Genomic DNA, 25,780 nt, shown 5'->3' with positions numbered 1-25,780 from the left:
TATTAGTACTGGATTGAAACCAAAGACAAGTGGCAAAATAACACATGGTGAAAGCATGGGCTAAGTTTCTATGATGCCAGGCATAGTTGAATTAATTGAGAGGAGGTGTGAATACACATGTATAATGATACTTAAACACAACTGTGAGCAAAATATTTTGTCATATTCCCCTGTGTTGTCAGGTTTGGTCTGCCATCTGCCATTCTTGCAATGACTGCTTAAAGCACCCATTAGTAGTAGCTGTGTGCTAATCCAGAGTTATTAGTACTAACCCAGTAGTAGCAATCTGTGCAAGAGGCCACAGATTTTTCATGGAAAGATAAAGGACATCCTTTTTTTTTTTTTGAGACAGAGTCTCGCTCTGTTGCCCAGGCTAGAGTGCGGTGGTACGATCTTGGCTCACTGCAAGCTCCACCTCCTGGGTTCACACTATTCTCCTGCCTCAGCCTCCCAAGTAACTGGGACTACAGACGCCTGCCACCATGCCCAGCTAATTTTTTGCATTTTTAGTAGAGACGGGTTTCACTGTGTTAGCCAGGATGGTCTCTATCTCCTGACCTCATGATCTACCCACCTTGGCCTCCCAAAGTGCTGGGATTACATGCGTGAGCCACCACGCCCGGCCGATAAAGGGGATTCTTGAATTTCTGCTGTTTTTCCTATATATCCTCTAAGGAATTAGTTCTTTCATTGGAAATTATGACAGGGTAATGAGCATTTCTTTTTCTTTTTTCTTTTTCTTTTTTCTTTTTCTTTTTATTTTTTGAGGCAGAGTCTGGCTCTGTTGCCCAGGCTGGAGTGCAGTGGTATGATCTCAGCTCACTGCAACCTCTGCCTCTCGGGTTCAAGCAATTCTCCTGCCTCAGCCTCCCGAGTAGCTGTGACTACGGGCACCCACCACCACACTTGGCTAATTTTTGTATTTTTAGTAGAGACAACGTTTCACCGTGTTGACCAGGCTGGTCTCGAACTCCCGACCTCAGGTGATCCGCCCACCTTGGCCTCCCAAAGTGCTGGGATTACAGGTGTGAGCCACTGTGCCTGGCCAAGCATTTCTTTCTTAATATTGTTGTATGAAGTAGTTGGGAATTTAAAGTTTTTTTTTTTTTTTTTTTTTTTTTTTTTGAGACGGAGTCTCGCTCTGTCGCCCAGGCTGGATGCAGTGGCACGATCTCGGCTCACTGCAAGCCCCGCCTCCCGGGTTCACGCCATTCTCCTGCCTCAGCCTCTCCGAGTAGCTGGGACTACAGGCGCCCGCCACCACGCCCGGCTAATTTTTTCTATTTTTAGTAGAGACGGGGTTTCACCGTGGTCTGGATCTCCTGACCTCGTGATCCGCCCGCCTCGGCCTCCCAAAGTGCTGGGATTACAAGCGTGAGCCACCGCGCCCGGCCTGGGAATTTAAAGTTTTTATCTGTTCAGATTCATGGAATTCCTTTATCTGATCCTTACAGTTTACAAATCTAAAAGTTTCAGGATGAATTATGTTCAGTTATAGTCAGTTTAAGAATGCAGGAAAGTATATAATAAAAATTATTGATTTCCATGCAAATTGATTAAAATATAAGAGTCTTGGCCGGGAGCGGTGGCTCATGCCTGTAATCCCAGCACTTTGGGAGGCCAAGGCAGGCAGATCACTTGAGGTCACGAGTTTGAGACCAGCTTGGCCAACATGGTAAAACCCCATCTCTACTAAAGATACAAAAAATTAGCCAGGCATGGTGGCACATGCCTGTAGTCCCAGCTACTGGGGAGGCTGAGGCAGGAGAATCACTTGAACCTGAGAGGTGGAGATTGCAGTGAGCCGAGATTATGCCATTGCACTCCAGCCTAGGCGACAGGGCAAGACTCCATCTTAAAAAAAAAAAAAAAAAGTCTCAGTACAAAAGAGGATAACAATATGTTATCAGAAATACTAAATCATGCAGAAAAACACTTTCATTCCTAGATACTGCCAGATAAGTGAAGCTTTATTACAAAGTGTAAATGTTTTATATCCCTGAAAGAATGAACATAAAAACCATAAAAAGAGTATGAGTGATTATTTTGAAGTTAGCTGTCTAAAACTTAGATACCAAATATTCCAAAACAACAATTGGCTCTTTGAAAAGATCAAGATTTTATCATAAGTCTGTATAGTTTATTCTCTCTAAAACAGTCTATACAGCTTTTCCCCTAAATTAAGGTTTCTCAACTTCAGTAACTTCAGCCTCTATGCACTGGATGCCAGTACCTCCTCTCTCTCCCCTCCTCTGTTACAACAACCAAAAATGTCTCCGGACATTGCCATATATTCTCTGGGGACAATTTACTTCAGTTGAGAACCACTGCCCTAAATATATTAGAGAATAAGAGCTGTAATACAAATTGGTAAGGCTGAGACATAGTAGGACAGAACTCAAAAGATATTTTTGTTTAGGTTTGAGGACTCACAGTCAAAGATTTTGAATTCGTGTTATTTTAATCAAATGATTTATTATTAAAAGGGAGAGGCCGGGCGCGGTGGCTCACGCCTGTAATCCCAGCACTTTGGGAGGCTGAGGTGGGCGGATCACGAGGTCAGGAGTTCGAGACCATCCTGGCTAACACGGTGAAACCCCGTCTCTACTAAAAATACCAAAAATTAGCCGGGCGTAGTGGCGGGCGCCTGTAGTCCCAGCTACTTGGGAGGCTGAGGCAGGAGAATGGCGTGAACCTGGGAGGCGGAGCTTGCAGTGAGCCGAGATTGCGCCACTGCGCTCCAGCCTGGGCGACAGAGTGAGACTCCGTCTCAAAAAAAAAGAAAAAAAAAAAAAAAAAAAAAGAGCATCTGGTTCAAATATTTGTCCTTACAAGCATCAGAAAGTAGTTCATGTCTTATCAGAAGAGCCATTTATCAAGTTATTTTGTAATCATTCCAAGGAGGCTTACAGAAGAAATCAGACTTAATTCTTTTTTCTTACAATATATTTTTAGGTTCCTGAAATAACCTAAAAATGAACACATCTTTATTTTTAAAAGGCCTCATGGAAGAAATCATATTTAGTTAACCCTTTTTTTCCTGCCATAGACAACATTGCAGGTTTTTGAAACTAAAATTACAAGATAAATGGATTTTCTATTTCTTTTCTTTGATCTTGTCTCCCCTGAATTCAGCATTCATGGAACATGATCATTAACACATTTTAGCCTTTCTACTAAGGATACATTTAACTTTCTTGTTGCTATCAGTTCCCTGGCAGAGCACTAATGATTTATTTTTTACCCTCTGTGTGATAGCCCACTACACACTCTAACATTCGTGTGTATCCTGGATTCACAATTATTTTGCCTGGTGACTTTGAAATAATACGGTAGCTCTGGCCTTTACTTATGCTTCCCTTTTCCCTTTTTCACATAGCAGCAGCTGTCGATTCGGCAGACCGAAGTCCTCGGCCCACTTCTGCACCCGCCATTGCTCAGGGCCAGGTTGCAGAAGGTGGCGTCCTAGATGCCTCTGCTGAAAAAACAGTGGTCCCTAAAGCACAGAAGGAAACAGTGAAGGCTGAAGTGAAAAAGGAAGACGAACCACCTGAGCAAGCTGAGCCAGAGCCCACAGAAGCATGGAAGGTATGTCATCAGTCCAAATACCTGGCTAGCTCACTTTGTGATTTAGAGGCCTTAACTTTTTCACCAGGAACGTTCTCAAAGCAACTGCTTATTCTCATAGACTCAACAAAGTTATTCCTCATTCTTTCTAAATGAACATGTCTCCCGTGAACCTGTAAAATATTTTCACAGAGTTATGTCAATAAGACTGTAAGCTGTCTCAGAAGTTAGAAGGTGACCCACTCCTTGACCCAACTAGTATTTTTATTTATTTATTTGTTTATTTTTTTGAGATGGAGTCTCGCTCTGTCACCCAGGCTGGAGTGCAGTGGCGCCATCTCAGCTCACTGCAGACTCCGCCTCCCGGGTTCACGCCATTCTCCTGCCTCAGCCTCCCGATTAGCTGGGACTACAGGCGCCTACCACCATGCCCGGCTAATGGTCTCGGTCTCCTGACCTTGTGATCCACCCCCCTCGGCCTCCCAAAGTGCTGGGATTACAGGCGTGAGCCACCGCACCCGGCCCCAACTATTATTTTTTTAAATGATCTTATAAAACACACCAATATGATTGATCCTCTGCTTTTTAAAATAATTTTTACTCATCTAGAAGGAATCTCCACATTGCTTTTTAAGACTAAGCTCTGCTATTGTGATTAAAATAAAATTTTATTTTCTAAGATGGATGTATGCACATTTCCAAAGAACTAGTATTACATAAAGCGCATCTATGTGGTTGCTCAAATCTGAAGTACCTTTACAAAAAGGAGAAGATTCATTACGTAGGAGAGGTTGTACTGCTGAGTTGCCTATGGTTCTGAGTTAATTGTACCCACAGTCACTGCACTGTGTTGAAAAATCACCAATTTAATTGGCAGATTTCCTAGACAGTGACTAGACTGACCTTTTATATGTTAAACTTTGTAAACACATTTAAGCAGTGATGGAATCGAAGTGCTAGCTCAGATTTATTGAAATAAATATAGGTCTTACTGTTGGCAACAGGAATTGTGAGAAGCAGTCTTCATAAGAAGAATTACATTTTTATATGTCTGTTAAGGAATTTAAAATAAAATTTTTTTAACTGCATAAGATCTTAGTAAGTGTCCTCGCTTTGGCAGATGGATTAACCTTGTTCTTTTGGAGCCAGATCAATACCTAGTTTATCACTAGAGCAGTGGACAGTCTAACTCTGCTTTGATTATACTAAAAAAAAAAAAAACTCTTAGGCCAGGTGTGGAGGCTCTCACCTGTAATCCTAGCACTTTGGGAGAGCGAGGTGGGCGGATCCCCTGAGCCCAGGAGTTCAAAACCAGCTTTGGCAAAATGGCGAAACCCCATGTCTACAAAAAATAAAAAAACTAGCTGGGTATGGTGACGCACATCTGTAGTCCCAGCTCCTTGCGGGGGCTGAGACAGAAGGATAGCTTGAACCTGAGAGGTTGAGGAGGCTTCAGTGAGCCGAGATCGCCCACTGCACTTCAGCCTGGGTGACAAAGTGAGACCCTGTCTCAAATAGTGAAGCCCCATCTTTACTAAAAATACAAAAATTTAGCTGGGCATGGTGGCAGGTGCCTGTAATCCCAGCTACTGGGGAGGTTAAGGCAGGAGAATTGCTTGAACCTGGGAGGCAGAGGTTGCAGTGAGCCCAGATCACACCACTGCACTCCAGCCTGACAGAGCAAGACTCCGTCTCAAAAAATAATAATAATAAACTGTTAAATATGACATACAGTTTTACTGTCCATTTGGGACTACCTTGAGTCCAGAGAGAAAAACAGATTGAGTGAATGGTAGGTGTTTACATTTTTGTACCTAGCCAAATGTTTATGACATTGGTCATCAGGCTCAGTGTCAACAATGCCTGTTTAATTAGACTGCCTCCTCAGTTCTTAATGTTAGGATATCTCACCAGGCACTTTTGACTATCTCTCTATTTGTTATACTAACTAAAAAGTGTTGGATTACCCGAATTGTCAGGGGAAATCTTCCTAGTGGCTAAGATTCCTCTGGCTTTCTGCTGACTCACTTTTTCTCCTTTTTGCCTATAACACAGACATAAATATCTTCAACAATAGGCTCCCTTTGCTCTTGGGAACTTGGCAGAGTGAAGAGATCACTACCTGGTATATGCTTTGCATTTTAAGTGCCAATAGGGAATCTTTGTTGCCAGTTAATTCTTACATAAATATATGATTCGAGATACTTGTGTTGAAATGAGACTGAAGGCCACCTCTGATAACTTATTATTGTAATAGTGGTGGCAGAATTAAGGGTGACTCTGAGCTGATTTTATATGTAGCAGTTAGAAAATAACTATGGCGGCAGGCACGGTGGCTCACGCCCGTAATCCCAGCAATTTGGGAGGGCAAGACGGGTGGATCACAGCCTGGCCAACATGGCGAAACCCCGTCTCTACTAAAAATACAAAAATTAGCTGGGCCTGCTGGCAGACACCTGTAATCCCAGCTATTTGGGAGGCTGAGGCAGGAGAAACAGTTGAACCTGGGAGGCAGAGGTTGCAGTGAGCCAAGATCGTGCCTGCACTCCAGCCTGGGCGACAGAGCAAGACTCTGTCTCAAAAAAAAAAAAAAAAGAAATAACCCCAAACCGTTAATTACCCCTGGTAGTTAAAGTGCTGTAATGGGGTGTGCTTAACTGAACACTTGACAGTGTCACTAATTTTAGTGCTCTCTTAGGTTTTTTAGACTCAGTCTAGGGAAAATAGCACAGTGACATTATACTCCAAAGTAATGCTGCTTAGTGTGATTAAAAAGAATATCAGCACCACGGATTGATGAGGTTCTGTAAAGAACTTAATGATACAAAGTGATTTAGCCCTTAGTAAAAATAATCAGTTTTTTAATTTAAAATATCCAATGCTTTGGGCGTTGCTCAGTCTATTATGCTCCCTCTTAATAGTCTGTTTTTTTTTTAATAATTACTCCATTTTCTATACATAAAATGACGTTACTAAAGGCATTTCAAAGCCAGGCAGGAGACCTTAGCTATTCTCTTTCTGCTATTAATATCAAGGATGAATCTTGCCCTTCTACCAAACACATAGGCTCTACCTCCCTAGAGGAGATGGCAGTGTATTGAATGTTGCAGCTGAATCCTGCATGTGCTTGTTTATAAGCCAGCCCTGGGAGTAATTTCATGTGTCAGTTACAATTTAAATTGGGTTTATTGTAAAGTTTTGTTGTGTAATAAACTGAAGAATGAGGGAGGGTGCCTCTTTAAGTATATTGTTCAACTAACAAAATCCTTTGTGTTTACCAGTTTGGTGTCATATGTGGTTTATTACATGTGTGCTTTAACTAAAGATTTTCTTTTTCTTCCTGTCATATATGTCATACGTTGATAACTTCATATGTAAATTTGTTTTTAAATGTTATTTAAAGTACTTCCAGATCAGTTTTTAAAGGCAAAACAAAAACATGGGCTATTGCATTAAATAAGCCTAAATTATTCTTTTTAGTGGGTACTTTTTTATAAATAAGTATAAAAATATATTTTCTTCATCAATAGAATACTTACCTTAATTTTCTTTTTTGACAATTTGGATATCCATATTACCTTTTCAGCCTTGAAAATGTGGTGGTAAACACAGATGACTTTTGGGAGTAATATCCTTCCCTGTAACACCCTCCATAAGACTGCATCATGATGATTACATATCAGCGTATTTCACAACCAGCTTAAAGATGCAGCTTATTTGGAAACAACACTATTCATAGAAACCTACTAACCTAAAATGTTTTTACTACTTTATTTCTTAAATGTAGGTGGAAAAAACCCACATCGAGGTGACAGTACCCACCTCAGATGGTGACCAAACACAGGTTTGTGCCAATAGGCCACTTGTTCCTCTTTCCCTCCACCCCCTCAGTTTTTTTCTTCTCCCTTACTCCCTTTTCCTTAAAAAAATTATAAAATGAAGGTTCAAACAAACTTCAGTGAGCAACATTTTATCATTTTTCTTTCTTTTTTAAATTATGGCAAAACAGAAGCTTGCAGAAAAAACTGAAGATCTGATAAGAATGAGGAAGGTTAGCTATTTTTCACTTTCACAAAACTACATTGCCATTTCACCCATGCTGACTTACAGTGCATTAAAAAGACAGTGATCCATTCTTTTCATTGATTTCTTTTAATCGGGAGTTGTTAATGCTTTCAAATAAGGGATATGGGCCAGGCGCATTGGCTCGTGCCTATAATCCCAGCACTTTGGGAGGCCAAGGCAGGAGGATCACTTGCGGTCAGGAGTTCGAGACCAGCCTGGCCAACATGGTGAAACCACGTCTCTACTAAAAATACAAAAATTAGCCAGACGTGTTGGTGCACGCCTTCAATCCCAGCTACTTGAGAGACTGAGGCATGAGAATCACTTGAACCCGGGAGGTGGAGGTTGCAGTGAGCTGAGATCGTGCCACCATGCTCCAGCCTGGGTGATAGACAGACACATATATTTACATAAACTGAAGAAACCATAATCCTGTACTATATGTTGAAAAGTTTCATTAAACTTTTCAGTAGCAAAATATCTTTTTAAGCAAAATGAATTAATCAGTGAGAATCAAACCTATCTTTTATATTTAAAAATTTATAAGAACTATTTCACAATGACATCATATTCTTGGAATAATTGATAATATTTTATACACATTTATCATAAAATGAAAACCATCATAGCTGGCTGTGATGGCTCACACCTGTAATCCCAGCACTTTGGGAGGTCGAAGCAAGAGGATCCCTTGAGCCCAGGGGTTCAAGACCAGCCTGGGCAACATAGGGAGACCCCATCTCTTCAAAAAATAAAAATAAATTAGCCAGGCATGGTGATACACTCCTGTGGTCCCAGCTACTTGGGAGGCTGAGGCAGGAGGATCACTTGAGTCCAGGAGGTTAAGGCTGCAGTGAGCCACAACTGCACCACTACATTCCAGCCTAGGTGACAGAGTAAGACCCTGTCTCCAAAAAAACACCCACTGTAGCAGCAACTCCCAGTACTGTGTACAACCGACTTCTCTGTGCCTCATTCTTTTCATCTATAGAGTGGGATGAATCAGTTTGAATCAGTTAACTGAATATATTTGTTGGCTGATCATGTATAAAATGATAATGTTTCTTAGATCTTTTTTATAAAAGAGATCTAATCTTTTATTAGATTTTATAATTAGAGATCTAGATACTGCAGTGTCACTAAGTATAAAATACATCCCAAAAGCTAAATAATGTTTTTAAAGCATTTCTTCACTCCATGATACATGGAGTTTCAGTGTTTTTTAGAGTCATATGTTTTAAGGTAACCCTCAAACAATTCAATTTCAAAAATGAAGATAAAACAGCTTGTTACATAAGAAGCCAATGAAGCCAGGAGCACTGTCTATTTAAATAACATCATCACGTTCTTTCATAATTCATGAAAAAGGTCATCATTTTCTTGTGGTAATCATGTTCTCTCTGTGTCCTTGTGACTCTCACCATTTCATGTTGGCATATGCTGCGCTGTGGACATTTAATTTTAAATATTTTTTGGTTTGCCAATTTTCAGTTTTTTCCCGCAAGAACAACATTTTAATTTTTTATGCTTTTCTGTTTTTCCCCCCTTTCATTTTCACAGAAAAAGAGAGAAAGACTAGATGGTGAAAACATTTATATCAGACATAGCAATTTAATGTTGGAGGTTTGTATGAACTTGAAGCTTATTTCAGTTGGTTGCCTGGAACCTTCTGCGTTCTTTGCTGATCCCCTTTTCTTCATTCTATGCTGCATTTGGTTTTGCATGCCATTGCATGAAGGAACTTTAGGTTTAAAATGCTTTTGCATGTTGGTGAACATGAAGATATGCAAACATCTCGCCTTCTGATTCTTTTTAGTTTCTATCTGTCATACTTACCTGGAAAAATATATGATTGGGACTACCTCTACCTCTCATGGTTCCGTTGTTTTACCCACCTTTAGAAAGTTCTACACCATTGCTAAAAGTTCCTTTAATTTTCCAAGAGTATAAACTTCCATATGTCCCAAGATGCAAATTTGCACTATTCGTTCATTTTCTGAATTAACAGAGTGTGAAAAAGAAGGGAATTCAGAATGGACTTAAAACATTGGAGATAATAGAAAAATGACAGAAGAACTGTTGAGGGGGAGAAAAGTAAGATATAAGAAGGAAAGAGGGGAGCCTAGCATTTAATGAGTAGTTACTATAAGATGGTTTAATCATAAAAACAGGCCTGTGGGTATGAGATTGTTATTTTAAAGATGAGAAAATTGAACCTCAAAGAGATTAAGTAATTTCCCTATAGTCCCAGAACTGGAAAGCCAAGATGTGAGTTAGGATCTATCCAACTCTATTAAACTACACTATTTTGCACTCAGAAATAGCAGCATGCTGTCTGCTATAGGAGTTGTGAGATTATTTTCCCATTATATTCAACATTGGTCATATATATATATAAATATATAAAATCAACATTGGTCATATATATATATATATATATATAATTTTTATTTTTATTTTTTGAGACAGAGTCTCACTCTGTCGCCCAGGCTAGAGTGCAGTGGCGTGATCTCAGCTCACTGCAAGCTCTGCCTCCCGGGTTCACGCCATTCTCCTGCCTCAGCCTCCCAAGCAGCTGGGACTACAGGCGCCTGCCACCACGCCCGGCTAATTTTTTGTATTTTTCGTAGAGACGGGGTTTCACTGTGTTAGCCAGGATGGTCTTGATCTCCTGACCTCGTGATCCGCCCACCTCGGCCTCCCAAAGTGCTGGGATTACAGGCGTGAGCCACCGCGCCCGGCCTTTTTTTTTTTTTTTTTTTTTTTTTTTTTTTTTTTTTTTTTTTTTTGACGCAGGTCTCACAGTGTTACCCAGGCTGGAGTGCAGTGGTTCAATCACTGCTTACTGCACTCTCAGCCTCCTGGGCTCAAGCAATCCTCCCATCTCAATCTCCTAAGTAGCTGGGGCTATGGGTGCACACCACAATGCCCAGCTAATTTTTAAATTTTTGGTAGAGACAGGATCTCAGTACGTTGCTCAGGCTGGTCTTAAACTGCTGGACTCAAGTGATCCTTCTGCCTTAGCCTTCCAAAGTACTGGGATTACAGGCAGGAGCCACTGGACCCAGCCTAAACTTTAAAAACTAGATAGACCTCTGGCTTAATGTATAGCTTCTAATAATTATTTAAACCTCATCTTATTCCTTGTCAATACCTGTATTTTGAGTACTTGTTATGTATAAAGTCTCTGAGAAAAAATATGCCCAGCCTTCATTAAACATGTATTGCATGGTGGGTGCAATACCAAGTGCTTTACATGTATTTGTCTCATTTAACATGAAGTTTTTCAAGGCTGGACCCTCAGATATTTCAGGGCAACTAGATCTCTTTGTTTTAGCCCACATCTGAAACTAGACCTGAGTGGTTCCATCTTCAGAGACTAGGAAGAATAGTGAATGTCGGCCGATTTCCTTTATTTGGTAATGTAGCATCTTGAAATTCTACACATGCACATTTCCTGACTAGTTCATCTTCAGTGCTTCCTCTTAACTGGAACCTGCAGTACCAATCATATATTTGTCATTTGTTCCATGAGGTGTGTTATGGCTTCTGAGACTCACAAAGTCCCTGTGTGTGATGTGTTTTTCCCTCAGCATTTCATTGACAGCCATGAGAGGGGATTTCTAAATAAGTGTGTTTGAAAATTAAAACCACTAACTGCCTTTTAAGAACATTTTATATTTAATGAAGTGTTTGGCTTGATTGCTGCTAAAATTATGAAGTGATAGGCATCAAAAAGTGTCTAACCTAAACATAGCCAAAGTAATTTGGCCGTCATTCTTCAGAAGTTTTTTCCCCTGTAAGGAAGTTCTCTCAAGTTATCTGTCACTCCAGCAGGTTTTTTTTTTTTTTTTTTTTTTTTTTAAAGCATCCCTCCTCCCCCTTCTCCTACCCCGCCCCCACTAATGCTTTGTTCTGGCACAAATAAGGTCGAGTTCATTTTTAGATCTACCGCCTCCTCCTCCATCTCCCAGAGAGAACCTGTAGCAAGTTGTCTATGACAAATTCTATTTGGAACAGGTCCCTTTGAGATCTTAATTTTACTCTGTGCCCCCACAGGTTTTCAACAAAGCCAGCTAAGAAGGATGGAGAAAGCTCCCTCAGAAGCTACTGGTTTTACCAAAACATTTATTTTCCCAGGTTCCAAGCCAATCCGAAGCTAGGCAAGAAGAGTAGCAAATTACAAGTCTCTTACATTAAGAGGTTAACTAAGAGAGTTATCATTTTACGTAGCATCTCTTGCTCTTTTTTTGTTTTGCTCTATTCACTCTTTTAACCCTCCCAAATGTATTAAGTTGTTCTTGGCCCAAACAGATTTTAATTTCCAGTGAGGAGCTGGGTCACAGGACCTTACATGCCTGGTGGGTCTGGTTGCTCAGTCCAACACTGGGTCTTTGAATGGGCTTGTTCATGCTTTTCTTTAGCTACTAGACATGCTTTTCTTGCTTTCAGCGAGAAGAAAAGTGCAAACTGTTATTTCCCCCATAGTGAAGTCCATATTCATAAAATATACTCACATTTCATCCCAGCAAGCAAAACATGCTCTTCTGGGGTAGCTACAGGATCACCCTTTTGGACTTAGCTTTCTGTTTGATCTCAAAGCAGGTATACATGGTTCAGTCTTGCAAAAATAAATACACTAGTTAATGAATTTTCTGAATGAATATCTACAGAATCAAAATTGTCTTACTGATTATTATTCTTATGCTGTTTTCCCTTTGACATTGCTTTTGAAAAAGTTTTATTTAGTTAAAACCTGTGTTACCCTCAGAAAAAACTTTTAAGCAAATTTTTATTTAAATGAATTCTAATTTTTTACCCCAATACAGCTGTTTCCTACAGAGCCAAAAAGAAAGACTAAATCCAAAATTCACCCAGCATATTAGGAGATGTATTTAGCATTATGCTTTTCTTGGATACAGAGCTGCCTTGATATATAATAAACACAGAATTTTTTACAGTCATCAAGTGATGGGCTCCCACATGTTTTGATCTCAAGCATAGATCTTTTAAGGTTTTTTGAAGTATTGTTGGACAAAGAACATTTGAGTTTTTGTCTTCAAGTTATATTTACCAGACTATTTTTGGCCAAATCCCCTTTTTGAAAGTTGTTATATACCTCCTTTTACATAAACCTGAATATTATTTCTAGCTCATGCTTTATTAACCTAAGCTTCGTTCATTTCCCCCTGGAATATCCCTTTAATAGCTTGCCTGTACCTCAGGTACCCAGTATTCAAATTTGCTAGGATATACACCTACTATATACCCACAAAAATAAAAAAAATGATAATTATTTTAAATTGTCAAGGAGATATATAAGGTATTTGGTGAACTCTTGTTAACTCACTCTCAATCCTTTGAAGGTTATTGGAAGAAGTCCCTGTTTTGAGTTGTACTAAGTGATGAAATGAAGCTGTTAGAAGCTAGAAAGCCTAAGGCTTTTAGTTTATGTGCATACTATTGATAAAGAAAAAAAGTCAGTGTATTATGTACCTCTGGGTGATTTTTCAGAGGTAGTTAACAGTCTGCTCTGGAGCCTTTAACTAGGAATTTCAGTAATAAATTCTTACATCAAAAAAGGGCTATTGTTGTTTCTTAAAAAGCAAAAACAGCCACCTAGTAATAGAGAAGTAAAACCATCTCCAGGTAGAAATAGAAGGATACTGTATGTTTGCAACTCAACAAGACAAGACAGCCAATGGTGGAAGTTGTATGTTTCACCATGCCTTCATTAAACAGTTTGTTTATCTGTTGCTATCTCCATCCTCCTGAGCTGAGCCTAAAATAATTTCTTATCAAGCTGAGGCTAATTGAGTTGTGGAACTACCTTCTTGGGATGAGAAGTTAGAGATCTGGTGCTGTGTCATAATGGGAAGAAGAATCATAAATTAAGGCGTGAGTTCTTTATGGGTTATATAACTGCTAACAGCTATGGAGTTGTGATACTTCACAGCTTCCAAGAAAAGCACTTTATTTAAAGAAAAAAAAGGCAAGCAAATATACCATGTTGTATATTTATAGTTTGAATGCAGATTAGTAACATCTGTCCTGGATGTGGTGTGTTTTCTACCAGTGCCCAGTCTCTGACAGGTTGCCCTTGGTTATGTTCTTTGTCCTGATTGTGGATTGTTTTGCATCTTTGTCCTGTCAACTGTAGGATTTAGACAAGAGTCAAGAGGAGATCAAAAAACATCATGCCAGCATCAGTGAGCTGAAAAAGAACTTCATGGAGTCTGTACCAGAACCACGGGCTAGTGAATGGGATAAACGCTTATCCACTCACTCCCCCTTCCGAACTCTTAACATCAATGGGCAAATCCCCACAGGAGAAGGAGTGAGTACTTTGTCCACATGACCAATTGTGAAAATGGAGGGAATAAATGTTTTTATGTGTTAATATTCTGTATCTGAGAGAAAGCTTAGAGCTGAAATTTGGATTTGGTGCCTCACTATATTCATTGCTGCTTTAAGGCATTTGTAATCAAATATTTATTTTTTTTAAGTCAGGTAGGCTACCCAGTGCAATTATAGGAGCTATTTGGAGCCACCAGTAGATGATTAGCCTCTGAGAACTGTCTCTGCAGCTACATGCTTCTGGCTAATGTATGTTTATAAACTGACCATAAGCCAGTAGAGGTTTATTTGTATTCAAACTGTGCCTTCAGGGACTAGAAAGTTTCCTAAATTTAGGAAGGTCAAAATAGGAAAGACATTAGTCTTTTTAAAAAGCTTTATTTGAACATTTGCACAACTTAGAAATATCTGGAATGGTTCCCCACAGTTATATAGTAAGCCAAGAAGGCACCTAAGCCAGAGAATTCAGAACTCCAAATATTAATGATTGTATTTCAATTTTAGAAAAACTATGGGCTGGGTACCATGGCTCATGCCTGTAATCCCAGCACTTTGGGAGGCCAAGACAGGCGGATTGCTTGAGTCCAGGAGTTTAAGACCAGCCTGGGCAACATGGCAAAACCCCATCTCTACAAAAATTAGTCAGGTTTAGTGGTGTGCACCTGTGTAGTCCAGCTACTCAGGGGGCTGAAACAGGAGGATTGCTTGAGCCAGGAGACCAAGGCTGCAGTGAGCCATGATTGCACCACTGCACTCCAGACTGGGTGACAGAGTGAGACCCTGTCTCAAAAAAAAAAGAAAAAAAAAAAAAGGGAAAAGAAAAACTATTTTATCTTTACGAGTAATATTAAACTTTTAATACACTGTTTTGTAAGATAGTCACAATTAGCAGAATTAGAGGTCAGAGATACCTTTCAGGGGCTCTTCTTTTTCTGTTATTGTTGTCATTACCTATTTTAGAAATCCTACATCTGGGCTGGGCGCGGTGGCTCACGCCTGTAATCCCAGCACTTTGGGAGGCTGAGGTGGGCAGATCACGAGGTCGGGAGTTCGAGACCAGCCTGGCCAGCATGGTGAAACCCCATCTCTACTAAAAATACAAAAATTAGCTGGGCATGGTGGTGCATGCCTGTAATCCCAGCTACTCAGGAGGCTGAGGTAGGAGAATCGCTTGAACCTGGGAGGCGGAGATTGCAGTGAGCCGAGATCACACCACTGCACTCCAGACTGGGCAACAGAGTGAGACTCCGTCTCAAAAAAAAAAAGAAAAAAAAGAAATCCTACCTCTGAATAAATGAATCTATTAAACATTTAATGAAAATATCTTGAAAGTTACCATGAACATAATACCCCAAAAGTTTTTATCTTTAGTTAGTACAAGTGAAATATTTATATAGTCACAATGACTCAATAAGTGGTTATGATTTAAAAATTATGTGCTTGTTTTTCCCCCAAAACAATAGCAATTCTAGTTAAAAAGGGTAAAGTGATGTCTTAATAATTTTAAAACTTTTTTTTTCCTTTTTTCGAGATGGAGTTTCGCTCTTGTTGCCAAGACTGGAGTGCAATGGCACGATCTCGGCTCCCTGCAACCTCCACCTCCGGCTTCAAGCAATTCTCCTGCCTCAGCCTCCCTAGTAGCTGGGATTACAGGTGCCTGCCACCACGCCCAGCTAATTTTTTGTATTTTTAGTAGAGATGGGGTTTCACTACGTTGGCCAGGGTGGTCTCAAACTCCTGATCTCAGGTCATCCACCCGCCTCAGCCTCCCAAAGTGCTGAGATTACAGGCGTGAGCCACCGCGCCCAGCTAAAACTTTTTTTTTTTTTAATTTTCAGAATTTATGGTAAACTATCCAAATTATTATTTAGTTTCTGGAACTGGAGAAGGCGATAAAAGTTGGTTCACAGGCTGGGCGTTGTGGCTCATGCCTATAATCCTAGCACTTTGGGAGGCTGAGGTGGGCCGATCACTTGAGGTCAGGAGTTTGAGACCAGCCTGGCCAACATGGCGAAACCGCATCTCTACTAAAAATACAAAAAAATTAGCCAGGGCTGCGGGTGGTGGCTCAGGCCTGTAATGCCAGCACTTTGGGAGGCCGAGGCAGGTGTATCACGAGGTCAGGAGATCGAGACCATCCTGGCTAACACAGTGAAACCCCATCTCTACTAAAAAACAAAAAATCAGCCGAGTGTGGTGGCGGGCACCTGTAGTCCCAGCTACTTGGGAGGCTGAGGCAGGAGAATGGCGTAAACCCGGGAAGCGGAGCTTGTGGTGAGCCGAGATCGCACCACTGCCCTCCAGCCTGGGCGACAAAAAAAAAAGCCAGGCATGGTGGCATGCGCCTGTAATCTCAGCTACTTGGGAGGCTGAGGCAAGAGAACCACTTGTACCCAGGAGGCAGAGATTGCAGTGAGCCGAGATTGCGCCACTGCACTCCAGCCTGGGCAACAACAGGACTCCGTCTTAAAAAAAAAAAAAAAAAATTGGTTCACAAAGGGTACTTTTTGTATTTTTCAAAGTATGACTAAAATTGGCTAACAGTTCTCCAAACAGAGCTGAACAGTTTCACAGATAAGGCTGGGGGAATACCTGAGTAATGGGCAGCTAAATAGAGTTACCAGGGATGACAGGACGCTGTTGTTTCCTGCCCACTGTCCTCTCAGCCTCCGTTTTCTGATATAAATGGACATTAGTTTTGTGTTCTAAATCTAGAGCGTGTATCCTGAACTGAGACAATAACTCTGCTTTCTGGGCAAGACCACTGTTTTCACTGTCAGTAGGATACTTAATTTTGATGTATCTCTAGTAATAAGAATCATAAAGGGTCTAGTAGTTCTGGTTGTGGCTTGATTTGATTTAGAGGGTCTGGCTAGTCAAAGCCTAAATGAACAATTCTGAACAAGTAATTTATCATATTGGGCCTTGGTTTATGGAGTAGATGATCTTTAAGGTCCCTGTTAACTCTAAAATTCTGTAAGTCTATGACTCCATGAGAAAATGCCTTGTTGCTATTTCACCTGGTTAACCCTATCTGCAAACTATAACTGTGTATTTTCTAGAAGTTTTCTTTTTGACTCTGTGCAAGTAATAAAAGATGCTCAATTACTTTGAAAAAGTAACTTGGGGCCGGGCGCGGTGGCTCAAGCCTATAATCCCAGCACTTTGGGAGGCCGAGGCGGGCAGATCACGAGGTCAGGAGATCGAGACCATCCTGGCTAACACGGTGAAACCCCGTCTCTACTAAAAATACAAAAAATTAGCCGGGCGTGTTGGCGGGCGCCTGTAGTCCCAGCTACTCGGGAGGCTGAGGCAGGAGAATGGCGTGAACCCGGGAGGCGGAGCTTGTAGTGAGCCGAGATCGCGCCACTGCGCTCCAGCCTGGAGGACAGAGCGAGACTCCGTCTCAAAAAAAAAAGAAAAAGTAACTTGGTACTCTCTTGGATGAGGTTGGGTAAATTTGAATTAGTCTCCATTTCCAGGAAATATCTTACATCTTTTAATAGAAACCTTTCAGAAATCTTCTCAGGGTTGGTTTTGGGAATGGTGATGTCATTCTGTGTGCTTTAAAGAAATAACTTTTTACAAACTAAACAATCTCCATGGGAGTACTTGAACAATTTTAGCTCTATGCTATTACCCCTGTAAATGAATAGTGGAATAAATAAGCACTGTATTATGGTGACCTTTAATATTGGGTAATTCCACTTTCTGGCATATCTTACTTTTTCTTTAACAATTGGGATACTATTTCCATTCTCTGGGGATACCTCTCCCACCTTTGACGGTATTGTTGTTGCATTGCAAGGCAACTGAATTTTATGTAATTTGTGTATGACCAGGTGAAGAAAACTTCTATCCTACCCTCGGAAAGAAAGGTTGGTGGGCCAGAGGTAAAGCTGCTGTTATGACTTGTGCTTCTCAATCAGAATTTGCTCTTGTCATGGCACTAAGCAGATAATCCCCTCAGAAGTGAAAAACAGCTGCTGAATACTTTTTTTTCTTTCTTTTGGCTATACTAGTAAATTCACACCCACAGCCTTTCGGCCTAACACATAACACTTCCACTGCTGCAGCTTTTGCAGCTTTCGATTTGCTTATTTCGGCGCATGGCTGGTTGAAAAGCTGCATGAAGATATAAATATGTATTCAGAGAGAAAATGAATTTAATTATACCCTATTCTTTTTATGTTGTCTTTCTTCTCCCACTTTATTTTCTTTCAAAAATCATTGTAATTTTGCATCCTTTCTTTTCCTTTTTTTCTTTTTTTGCTGACCAGTCCCCTAGCTACTTTCTCCCTGATACATATCACTTAGGGGTGTGCAAAGAACCAGTGTTGAACTTCCAAACTGATCAGAGAAGGCTACCTCAACTGAGAGAACTTAGAGCCAAGTTTTTCCTTTCATAGATAACATCTGTCTTGACTATGGATAGCAGAGTACAGAAATTGCAGGGGGAAGAAAAACTTCTCAATTGGACAATTGGGGAGAAAAAACTTTCCTTAAAAGTGTCTAAAGCATTTGCTTAAAGTAATGTGTAAACCTTCATGATGGTCATTATTATTTATTTGTTTTGGTGAACCTTGGAGGGGCATTATAAACTTTTATACTTTTTGTTTTTCTTTTGCAATCTTTAAAATGTGTAAGATTAAGATTTTTATTTCTTGAGCAAAAACTAATTGCTATACTGAATGAACTGTTGCTTTTAAAACTGTTGTTTTTAAAGTCTATATGAAGAGATATAAGGATTACTTTTTATATTCTGCCATTGTATTTGTAATAAAAGTAACTTTTTTTTTTTTTTTTTGTCTGAGACAGACTCTTGCTGTGTCCCCCAGGCTGGAGTGCAGTGGCGCGATCTCAGCTAACTGCATCCTCTGCCTCCCGGGTTCAAGCAATTCTCCTGCCTCAGCCTCCAAGTAGCTGGGATAATAGGCATGTGCCACCACGCCCAGCTAATTTTTGTATTTTTGGTGGAGACAGAGTTTCACCATGTTGGCCAGGCTGGTCTCAAACTCCTGACCTCGTGATCCGCCCACCTTGGCCTCCCAAAGTGCTGGAATTACAGGCGTGAGCCACTGCGCCCAGCCAAAAATAACTTTTATGATGGCAAGAAGAATGCTTCATTATTGGCATTGCCCAATTAGTGATTGGCAGCACCAAAGTAATAGAAAATGACCTAAAATTCATATGTGAATATCCTCAAAGGAAGAATAAATAACATAGCAAGGGGAAAGCCAGTGACTCCTTGAACTTTCCGTTCTAATGAGCACCCTATTGTGTTACAGAAACTTTGCCAGGATAGATTGCCAAAATAAAGTAAAGCTAAAATGAAGAGTGTCTAAAAGATATTTCCAAATCCTTTGCACATCCCCAAGTATCATTTTTGAGCATTTTCCATCTGTCATTTTGTTCATCTTATTCTGTCTTTCTTGATCTTCTACTGTGAAAGCAGACACAGGAACGTGCTCTGTTAGTACAGGATGAAGAGAAAATTAAAAGGCAAGAAAGATCTACTGAAAGAGCCTTGCCCCAGCAAGAAAATGAAGAAATTCTTCCCAAGGTTTCTATTCCAATCCCTGAGGATCACAAGTCTCTCAAAAAGTGCCACCTCTACTTTAGTACTTTTCCATCTCCTCGTATTCCTTTCATGGTGTCTTTTCTCGTGATCCTTGTGTTGGCTGTTTGGTGGTTGGTCTTTCTGTGATCAGAAAACAGGGTGCTCATCTGAAATGTCAAGACCATTGAACTTCTGTCTTTGGCTTCAACTGTGTTATTGCTGTATGATGCCCTCTGATCTTGATAGTTCACTGTCCTAGGGGAGCTCTTGTGATCATTTTTCTGTCAAATGTTACTCTTTGTGGAGTGTGTATTGTGGGGTACAAAAGAGTAGCAATGGACTGCCCAAAGCCAGCTTTTCTGCATTGAAGTTTAACAAATTTAAACAAATCAGAATTAAGCATACGGCAGGTTGATAATCTTCCCAAAAGCTTTAACTCTTTTATCCTGCATGTTTACTGTTTACTATTGTTATGTCTTCCTATCCAGTGTCTCACACAAACCAGGATACTCTCTAGATACATTTGATGGAATATTTTCCCAATCCTCTGTAGTCATTTGTTTGGCATGGGCTTCATAGTTTAAGAAAAAATTTCAACTTGGTAACCTTTCAGAAGCCTTAAAATGATAATGTTTTAATCTACAAATCCATAACCACTCCTTTTCTTAGGATATCAAACCAGTATAAACAAAAGTCTTTTCTGGAAAAGGGCTTTTGACTTCTGTGGCCTTTTTATGAGTATTTCTGAGCTGTACAGGGACAGACAACTTTTTCCTGCCTGGTGTATAGAAGAGATCTTCAAAGATTAAATGCCATCTTTTCAGAAGTAGAGTGTTGATATGGTTTAAGGAAAATGGTGCTGGTGCCCCTTAGCCTCCAGCCAGGACTGAAATTCTCAGACTACTCTACCTGTCCTTAAAAGTCTGGAACACTGGCCGGGCGCGGTGGCTCACGCTTGTAATCCCAGCACTTTGGGAGGCCGAGGCGGGCGGATCACGAGGTCAGGAGATCGAGACCACAGTGAAACCCCGTCTCTACTAAAAATACAAAAAATTAGCCAGGCTAGGTGGCGGGCGCCTGTAGTCCCAGCTACTCGGAGAGGCTGAGGCAGGAGAACGGCATGAACCCGGGAGGTGGAGCTTGCAGTGAGCCGAGATTGCGCCACTGCACTCCAGCCTGGGTGACAGAGCGAGACTCTGTCTCAAGAAAAAAAAAAAAAAAAAAAAAAAGTCTGGAACACAGATTTACTCAAGATCTGTACATAAAAAACCCTTCTCTGAATTAAGATACTGTGTTACTTCTTTATGGCTTTACTAATTATATTGCTAGCAGCAATAGTTAGCCATTGCTAAGCTTAAAATATATATTGATATACTTTGTTTCCTGATATACTTCAGACCTGTTTGTTCGTGCACTTGTGTTGAAATCAATTGTTTTTTAATCAATGGCTTTGTGACCTCAAGTTCTGTTGTGACAAGTATGTGTCCTCTGTTTGCATGTTGATTTCTAAGACTTACCTGAAGTAAATATGAGCACTCTCTCTCTCTCTTCAGGACACAACTCACATGCCTAACCTGTTATTTTTTACCTCAATATTGAAGAAACCTTGCATGTAGCTTGCTTTTTATAGCACTTTAATGTACCAATATGGATGATTTGGTTAATGCCTCAAGTATTTGTTTTGAAATCTGAGTTTATAGGGTTATCAAACTAAGATTATTATACTTTGTTTTACTTCTTAATGCTTTTCAGTTGATGAAACTTCTAAACAACACTTTTTGTTTTTGAGAAGATGGCCTCTTAGAGCAAAAAAAGACAACAGTAAAGATAAGAATCTTTTGTCCTTCAGCATCTACCAATATTGTTCTCTTGTCTCTGGAGACATGTAGAAATAATTATCTGGTATTTCTTGAAAACTGCTACGCTGTCATTATAGGCTTTCCCAAGAAATGGAAAAAGAAGCAAGGACCAGGTTAAAATTTGGTGTGCGTATATATCTTTTATGTCACAGGCTATGTCTGTTTATAATATATATTTTGTAAATAAGCATATTTATTGATTCACTCATAATAAGAGGGACCTGAAATATTACGAAGCTGTTCTCTACCACAGAAAGTAGTAATCATAAGTACTCTCTTTTATCTGGGAAATAAAGATACAAGAGTTTCCCTTAATGAAATAACAAATGGAACTATAGAATTGGTTAGATAATTTTAAATCTTTTTTTAAAGAATTAAAAGGAAATAATCAGAACTTTATTTATACTTTTATAACTGTTTCAGATTATAATTCCTGAATTTCCAGTTTTCATCCTTATACACAGCTTTTTATTAATTACTATTGTAAACTTCACCCTGAATTTTGTTTCTCTTTGTATTGGAGTTATTCCAAGTCCATGAAAAGTCTAAGCCAATGATACTTTTCAGTTTTCTGAAATGCAGCAAGAGTCCTCGGAGATCTTTATTGAGAGTCAAAGGAGAGGCCATTTCTTCTATCAATAGGGTAAGAATGATTAAGAGGAGAATGGCCAAGCCCTTGTATTGGATGAAGCTGACCCATGCAGACTCAAAAGATACCATCACAATTATCAGAGGAAAAATATTGGGCATTCCAGCTTTGTATTTCCTAAAGGTAACACTGCCAATATTTGCAACATAAAGCGTAAATGGGCCGGGCGCGGTGGCTCACACCTGTAATCCCAGCACTTTGGGAGGCTGAGGCGGGCAGATCACCTGAGGTCAGGAATTCGAGACCAGCCTGTGCAACATGGTGAAACCCCACCTATACTAAAAATACAAAAATTAGCTGGGCATGGTGGCGCACACCTGTAATCCGAGCTACTTGGGAGGCTGAGGCAGGAGAATTGCTTGAACCCGGGAGGCAGAGGTTGCAGTGAGCCAAGATCACGCCACTGCACTCCAGCCTGGGTGACAGAGTGAGACTCCGTCTAAAAAAAAAAAAAAAATTTGTAAATAGTCTTGGTTTCCTTCCTTCATTTTCAGTACCAGAGGCAAATTCTAATACATATTGATGTTACCCTGATTCAGCTTCTTAATGGCAAGTTGATAAATAAAAAATAATTTGGACTAAAGGTATCAATACAGACCAGTATAATATTTTGGGTTTTTGCTTTGGTTTTGTCATTATTCATTTCTAGGGTGACTCTGAGAGGTTCATTTAACTACTTGGCGCCCAGATTTCCACCTAGTAATGTGGAGACAAACCTACCTCATGAGAATGAATATGTAATAAATTCCAGGAACCAGAGACCCTGGTTGTCCTTCAATTCTTGGTCTTTTGGGAGCTGGGAAGATGAAAATTTAAAAACACACAGACATACATTAACTTCTTTTTATTTTGAAAGTAAGTCGTTAAATAGCTGTGTTTATTTCCATCTACTCCTTATTGATATTTGACCACTTTGCTAATTTTCCAAATTTATCCTTAATAAATTCATCTTATCCAAATGATATGATTAGAGTGGATCATACTTGAAAATAAACCAAGCATCTATATTTTGGGCCTCTCAGCCAGTTTCTTTCATGCTAACACTTGCAATATGAAGGGAATTGTTTGCATGGGTCAAGTTTTCTACTTATTTACATCTTCAGTAAAAGTTTTGAAGGGAAAAGATGCTGACTCTGTTGATTAAGATTAGGCTGGATATTATACATGGAATAGATTTCCAGTTGGCATCCTAGGACCTAGTACATTTCTTTCTATTAAATATTATAAATTTTACTCTGAAATTTCTTTGGATATAATAACCCAATTCACTTTCTCCTAGTTTCCTAAGTCACTTCTGTAATACTTCTTATAGATAAGCCTGTAGTACTTCCTATAGATAAGCCTATAGGACACGTGAGGCATTAGAGATCTAATTAATTTTAAGAAGGTATTAATGGCGCAAAAATTACACTTGTGCTTTACCCAGTGATCACGTATTCACAAAAGGAAAACAGGGCAAAATTAATATGAGACATGGTCTCATTGTTGCTTTTATTTTTTCGCCAAGGGTTTTGAATACAGTAAAGACATACAGAATTTGTTGACAGAGTTGCCTTCCCTTATATTCCTCTTCACAGGAATTATAAAATCCCAGGCCGGGCACAGTGGCTCACGCCTGTAATCCCAGCACTTTGGGAGGCCAAGGTGGGCAGATCATGAGGTCAGGAGATCGAGACCATCCTGGCTAACATGGTGAAACCCCGTCTCTACTAAAAATACAAAAAATTAGCAGGCGTGGTGGCAGGCGCCTGTAGTCCCAGCTACTCGGGAGGCTGAGGCAGGAGAATGGCGTGAACCCGGGAGGCGGAGCTTGCGGTGAGCCGAGATCGCGCCTCTGTACTCCAGCCTGGGCGACAGAGCGAGACTCTGTCTCAAAAAAAAAAAATAATCCCAAACTATAGCATTCTCTGCAGCTTTGAAAAAGACTATTATATTGTTTTTATTATACATAGAAACTTCATTTTTTTCATCTACTCAGATTACACCATTTGTAATATTGGTACTAGAAACTACAACTCCTTATTCTTACTCTGTTTTGTGTGGCATGTGGCATTACCATGTCTGCTTCCTCTACACTTTAGTGGATAGTATTAATAGGCCACTCTCATTTCTGAAGCTGTTACTCCTCATGCCTTACTATCTCCTTTTACTGCAGCAGAATATGACACAAAAAGAAACACATTGGTACAGACCTATAGAAGCATACCTGAAATGGCTAAGAAGGTATGGAATTAGAGTTAGGAAGCCATCCAAAGTTACGCTAGAGGAAGAGCAGTGGCTATGAATTATAAATTCATGGGGGATTCCTTTTGGTAAACAAAACTCCTATCATCCTAGAACTTGAAAGACAAAAAGAAGATAAAGTAGTTTATTCCCACAGATCAGAAATGCAGGCTAAAAGCCGAATAACTTGAATAATAGCCTAACTAAATGTATAGGTAACACACTATACATTGTGGAGAAAACACACTTTAGGAATTTTAAAAATCTTTTGTGCGACCAGGCGTGGTGGCTCACGCCTGTAATCCCAGCACTTTGGGAGGCTGAGGCAGGCGGATCACAAGGTCAGGAGATCGAGACCATCCTGGCTAACATGGTGAAACTCCATCTCTACTAAAAATACAAAAATTAGCCGGGCGTGGTGGTGGGCACCTGTAGTCCCAGCTACTCAGGAGGCTGAGGCAGGAGAATGGCATGAACCTGGGAGGCGGAGCTTGCTGTGAGCCGAAATCGTGCCACTGCACTCCAGCCTGGGTGACAGAGCGAGACTCCATCTCAAAAAAAAAAATCTTTTGTGATTGAAATCCTAGGCCGGGTGTGGTGACTCACACCTGTAATCCCAGCACTTGGAAGGCCAAGGTGGGGAGATCTCCTGAGGTCAGGAGTTCAAGACCAGCCTGGCTAACATGGTGAAACCCTGTCTCTACTAAAAATACAAAAATTAGTTGAGTGTGGTGTCAGGCATCTGTAATCCCAGCCCTTTGGGAGGCTGAGGCAGGAGAATCGCTTGAACCCAGGAGGTGGAGGTTGCAGTGAGCTGAGATGGCGCCACTGCACTCCAGCCTGGGCAACAGCAAGACTCCGTCTCAAAAAAAAAGAAAAATCCTAGAAGGCAGCAGTGTCTTACCCATTAGCATAGAATCCTGTTTTGGGTAAATGATAGAATAACTCTGACATTTGAAAGATTAAAAGGTAGGGGAAGGCATAGAGTCCCAACTATCTTTTTTTGTCTCAAAATCAACAAAGGCAGGTGAGCCTCTCATTTTCTTATCTACTACCTCTTCAAAGAAAAGTCTTCGTATTTATAAGATCCTATCTCAGTAAAACACACAGAAAAATATTTAAGGCTACCATTCATTTTATTCATTTATTTTATTTGTCACCCACCAGCAAAGTATTATATATTACAAGGATGCAAAGCGTCAGGATTATCAGAATTTTAGGGATTGGATAGGATCCTAATTCAACTCCTCTCTCTTCCAGTGCTTGACTCTTCTCTACAATATCATTTAGAGATGCGGAGGCCAGTCTTGCAGGCTTTGTTTCAATATCTCCTGAGATAACATATTACATCTTTGGACAGCTCCGAGTTTGTATATAAATCATTCATATATTAAGTGAAAATCTGTTTCCCTGTAGCTTTCATTCACTGATCCTGAATGGAGGCATTTTAAAGAATTTTCTATCTTTTTCCACATTACTTCTTCACATACTTAAAGGTAA

At 40.1% G+C, this 25,780-nt stretch overlaps 1 protein-coding gene across 50 annotated transcripts in view; it reads left to right on the top strand.

Annotated features, from left to right (window-relative positions):
* Positions 1–25,780, top strand: part of EPB41 (erythrocyte membrane protein band 4.1) — a 230,018-nt gene that overhangs the window by 164,833 nt on the left and 39,405 nt on the right. For 16 of the 50 annotated variants that reach the window (XM_063631418.1, XM_063631412.1, XM_063631415.1 and 13 more), the window contains 2 exons: positions 3,380–3,588; positions 13,793–13,969. In XM_063631418.1, coding sequence (XP_063487488.1) covers positions 3,380–3,588; positions 13,793–13,969 — 386 coding nt within the window. Of the gene's footprint in view, positions 1–3,379; positions 3,589–7,354; positions 7,412–7,576; positions 7,619–9,192; positions 9,256–13,792; positions 13,970–17,831; positions 17,883–18,269; positions 23,946–25,780 lie in introns of those variants that run through there. The other 34 variants (XM_063631419.1, XM_063631410.1, XM_063631413.1 and 31 more) reach the window with 16 other exon arrangements.

This window comes from Symphalangus syndactylus, chromosome 22, assembly GCF_028878055.3.
Source record: "Symphalangus syndactylus isolate Jambi chromosome 22, NHGRI_mSymSyn1-v2.1_pri, whole genome shotgun sequence".
NCBI classification, from domain to species: domain Eukaryota; kingdom Metazoa; phylum Chordata; class Mammalia; order Primates; family Hylobatidae; genus Symphalangus; species Symphalangus syndactylus.
Note: the sequence above shows the minus strand (reverse complement) of the source record. Positions and strands in the feature narration are given on the sequence as shown.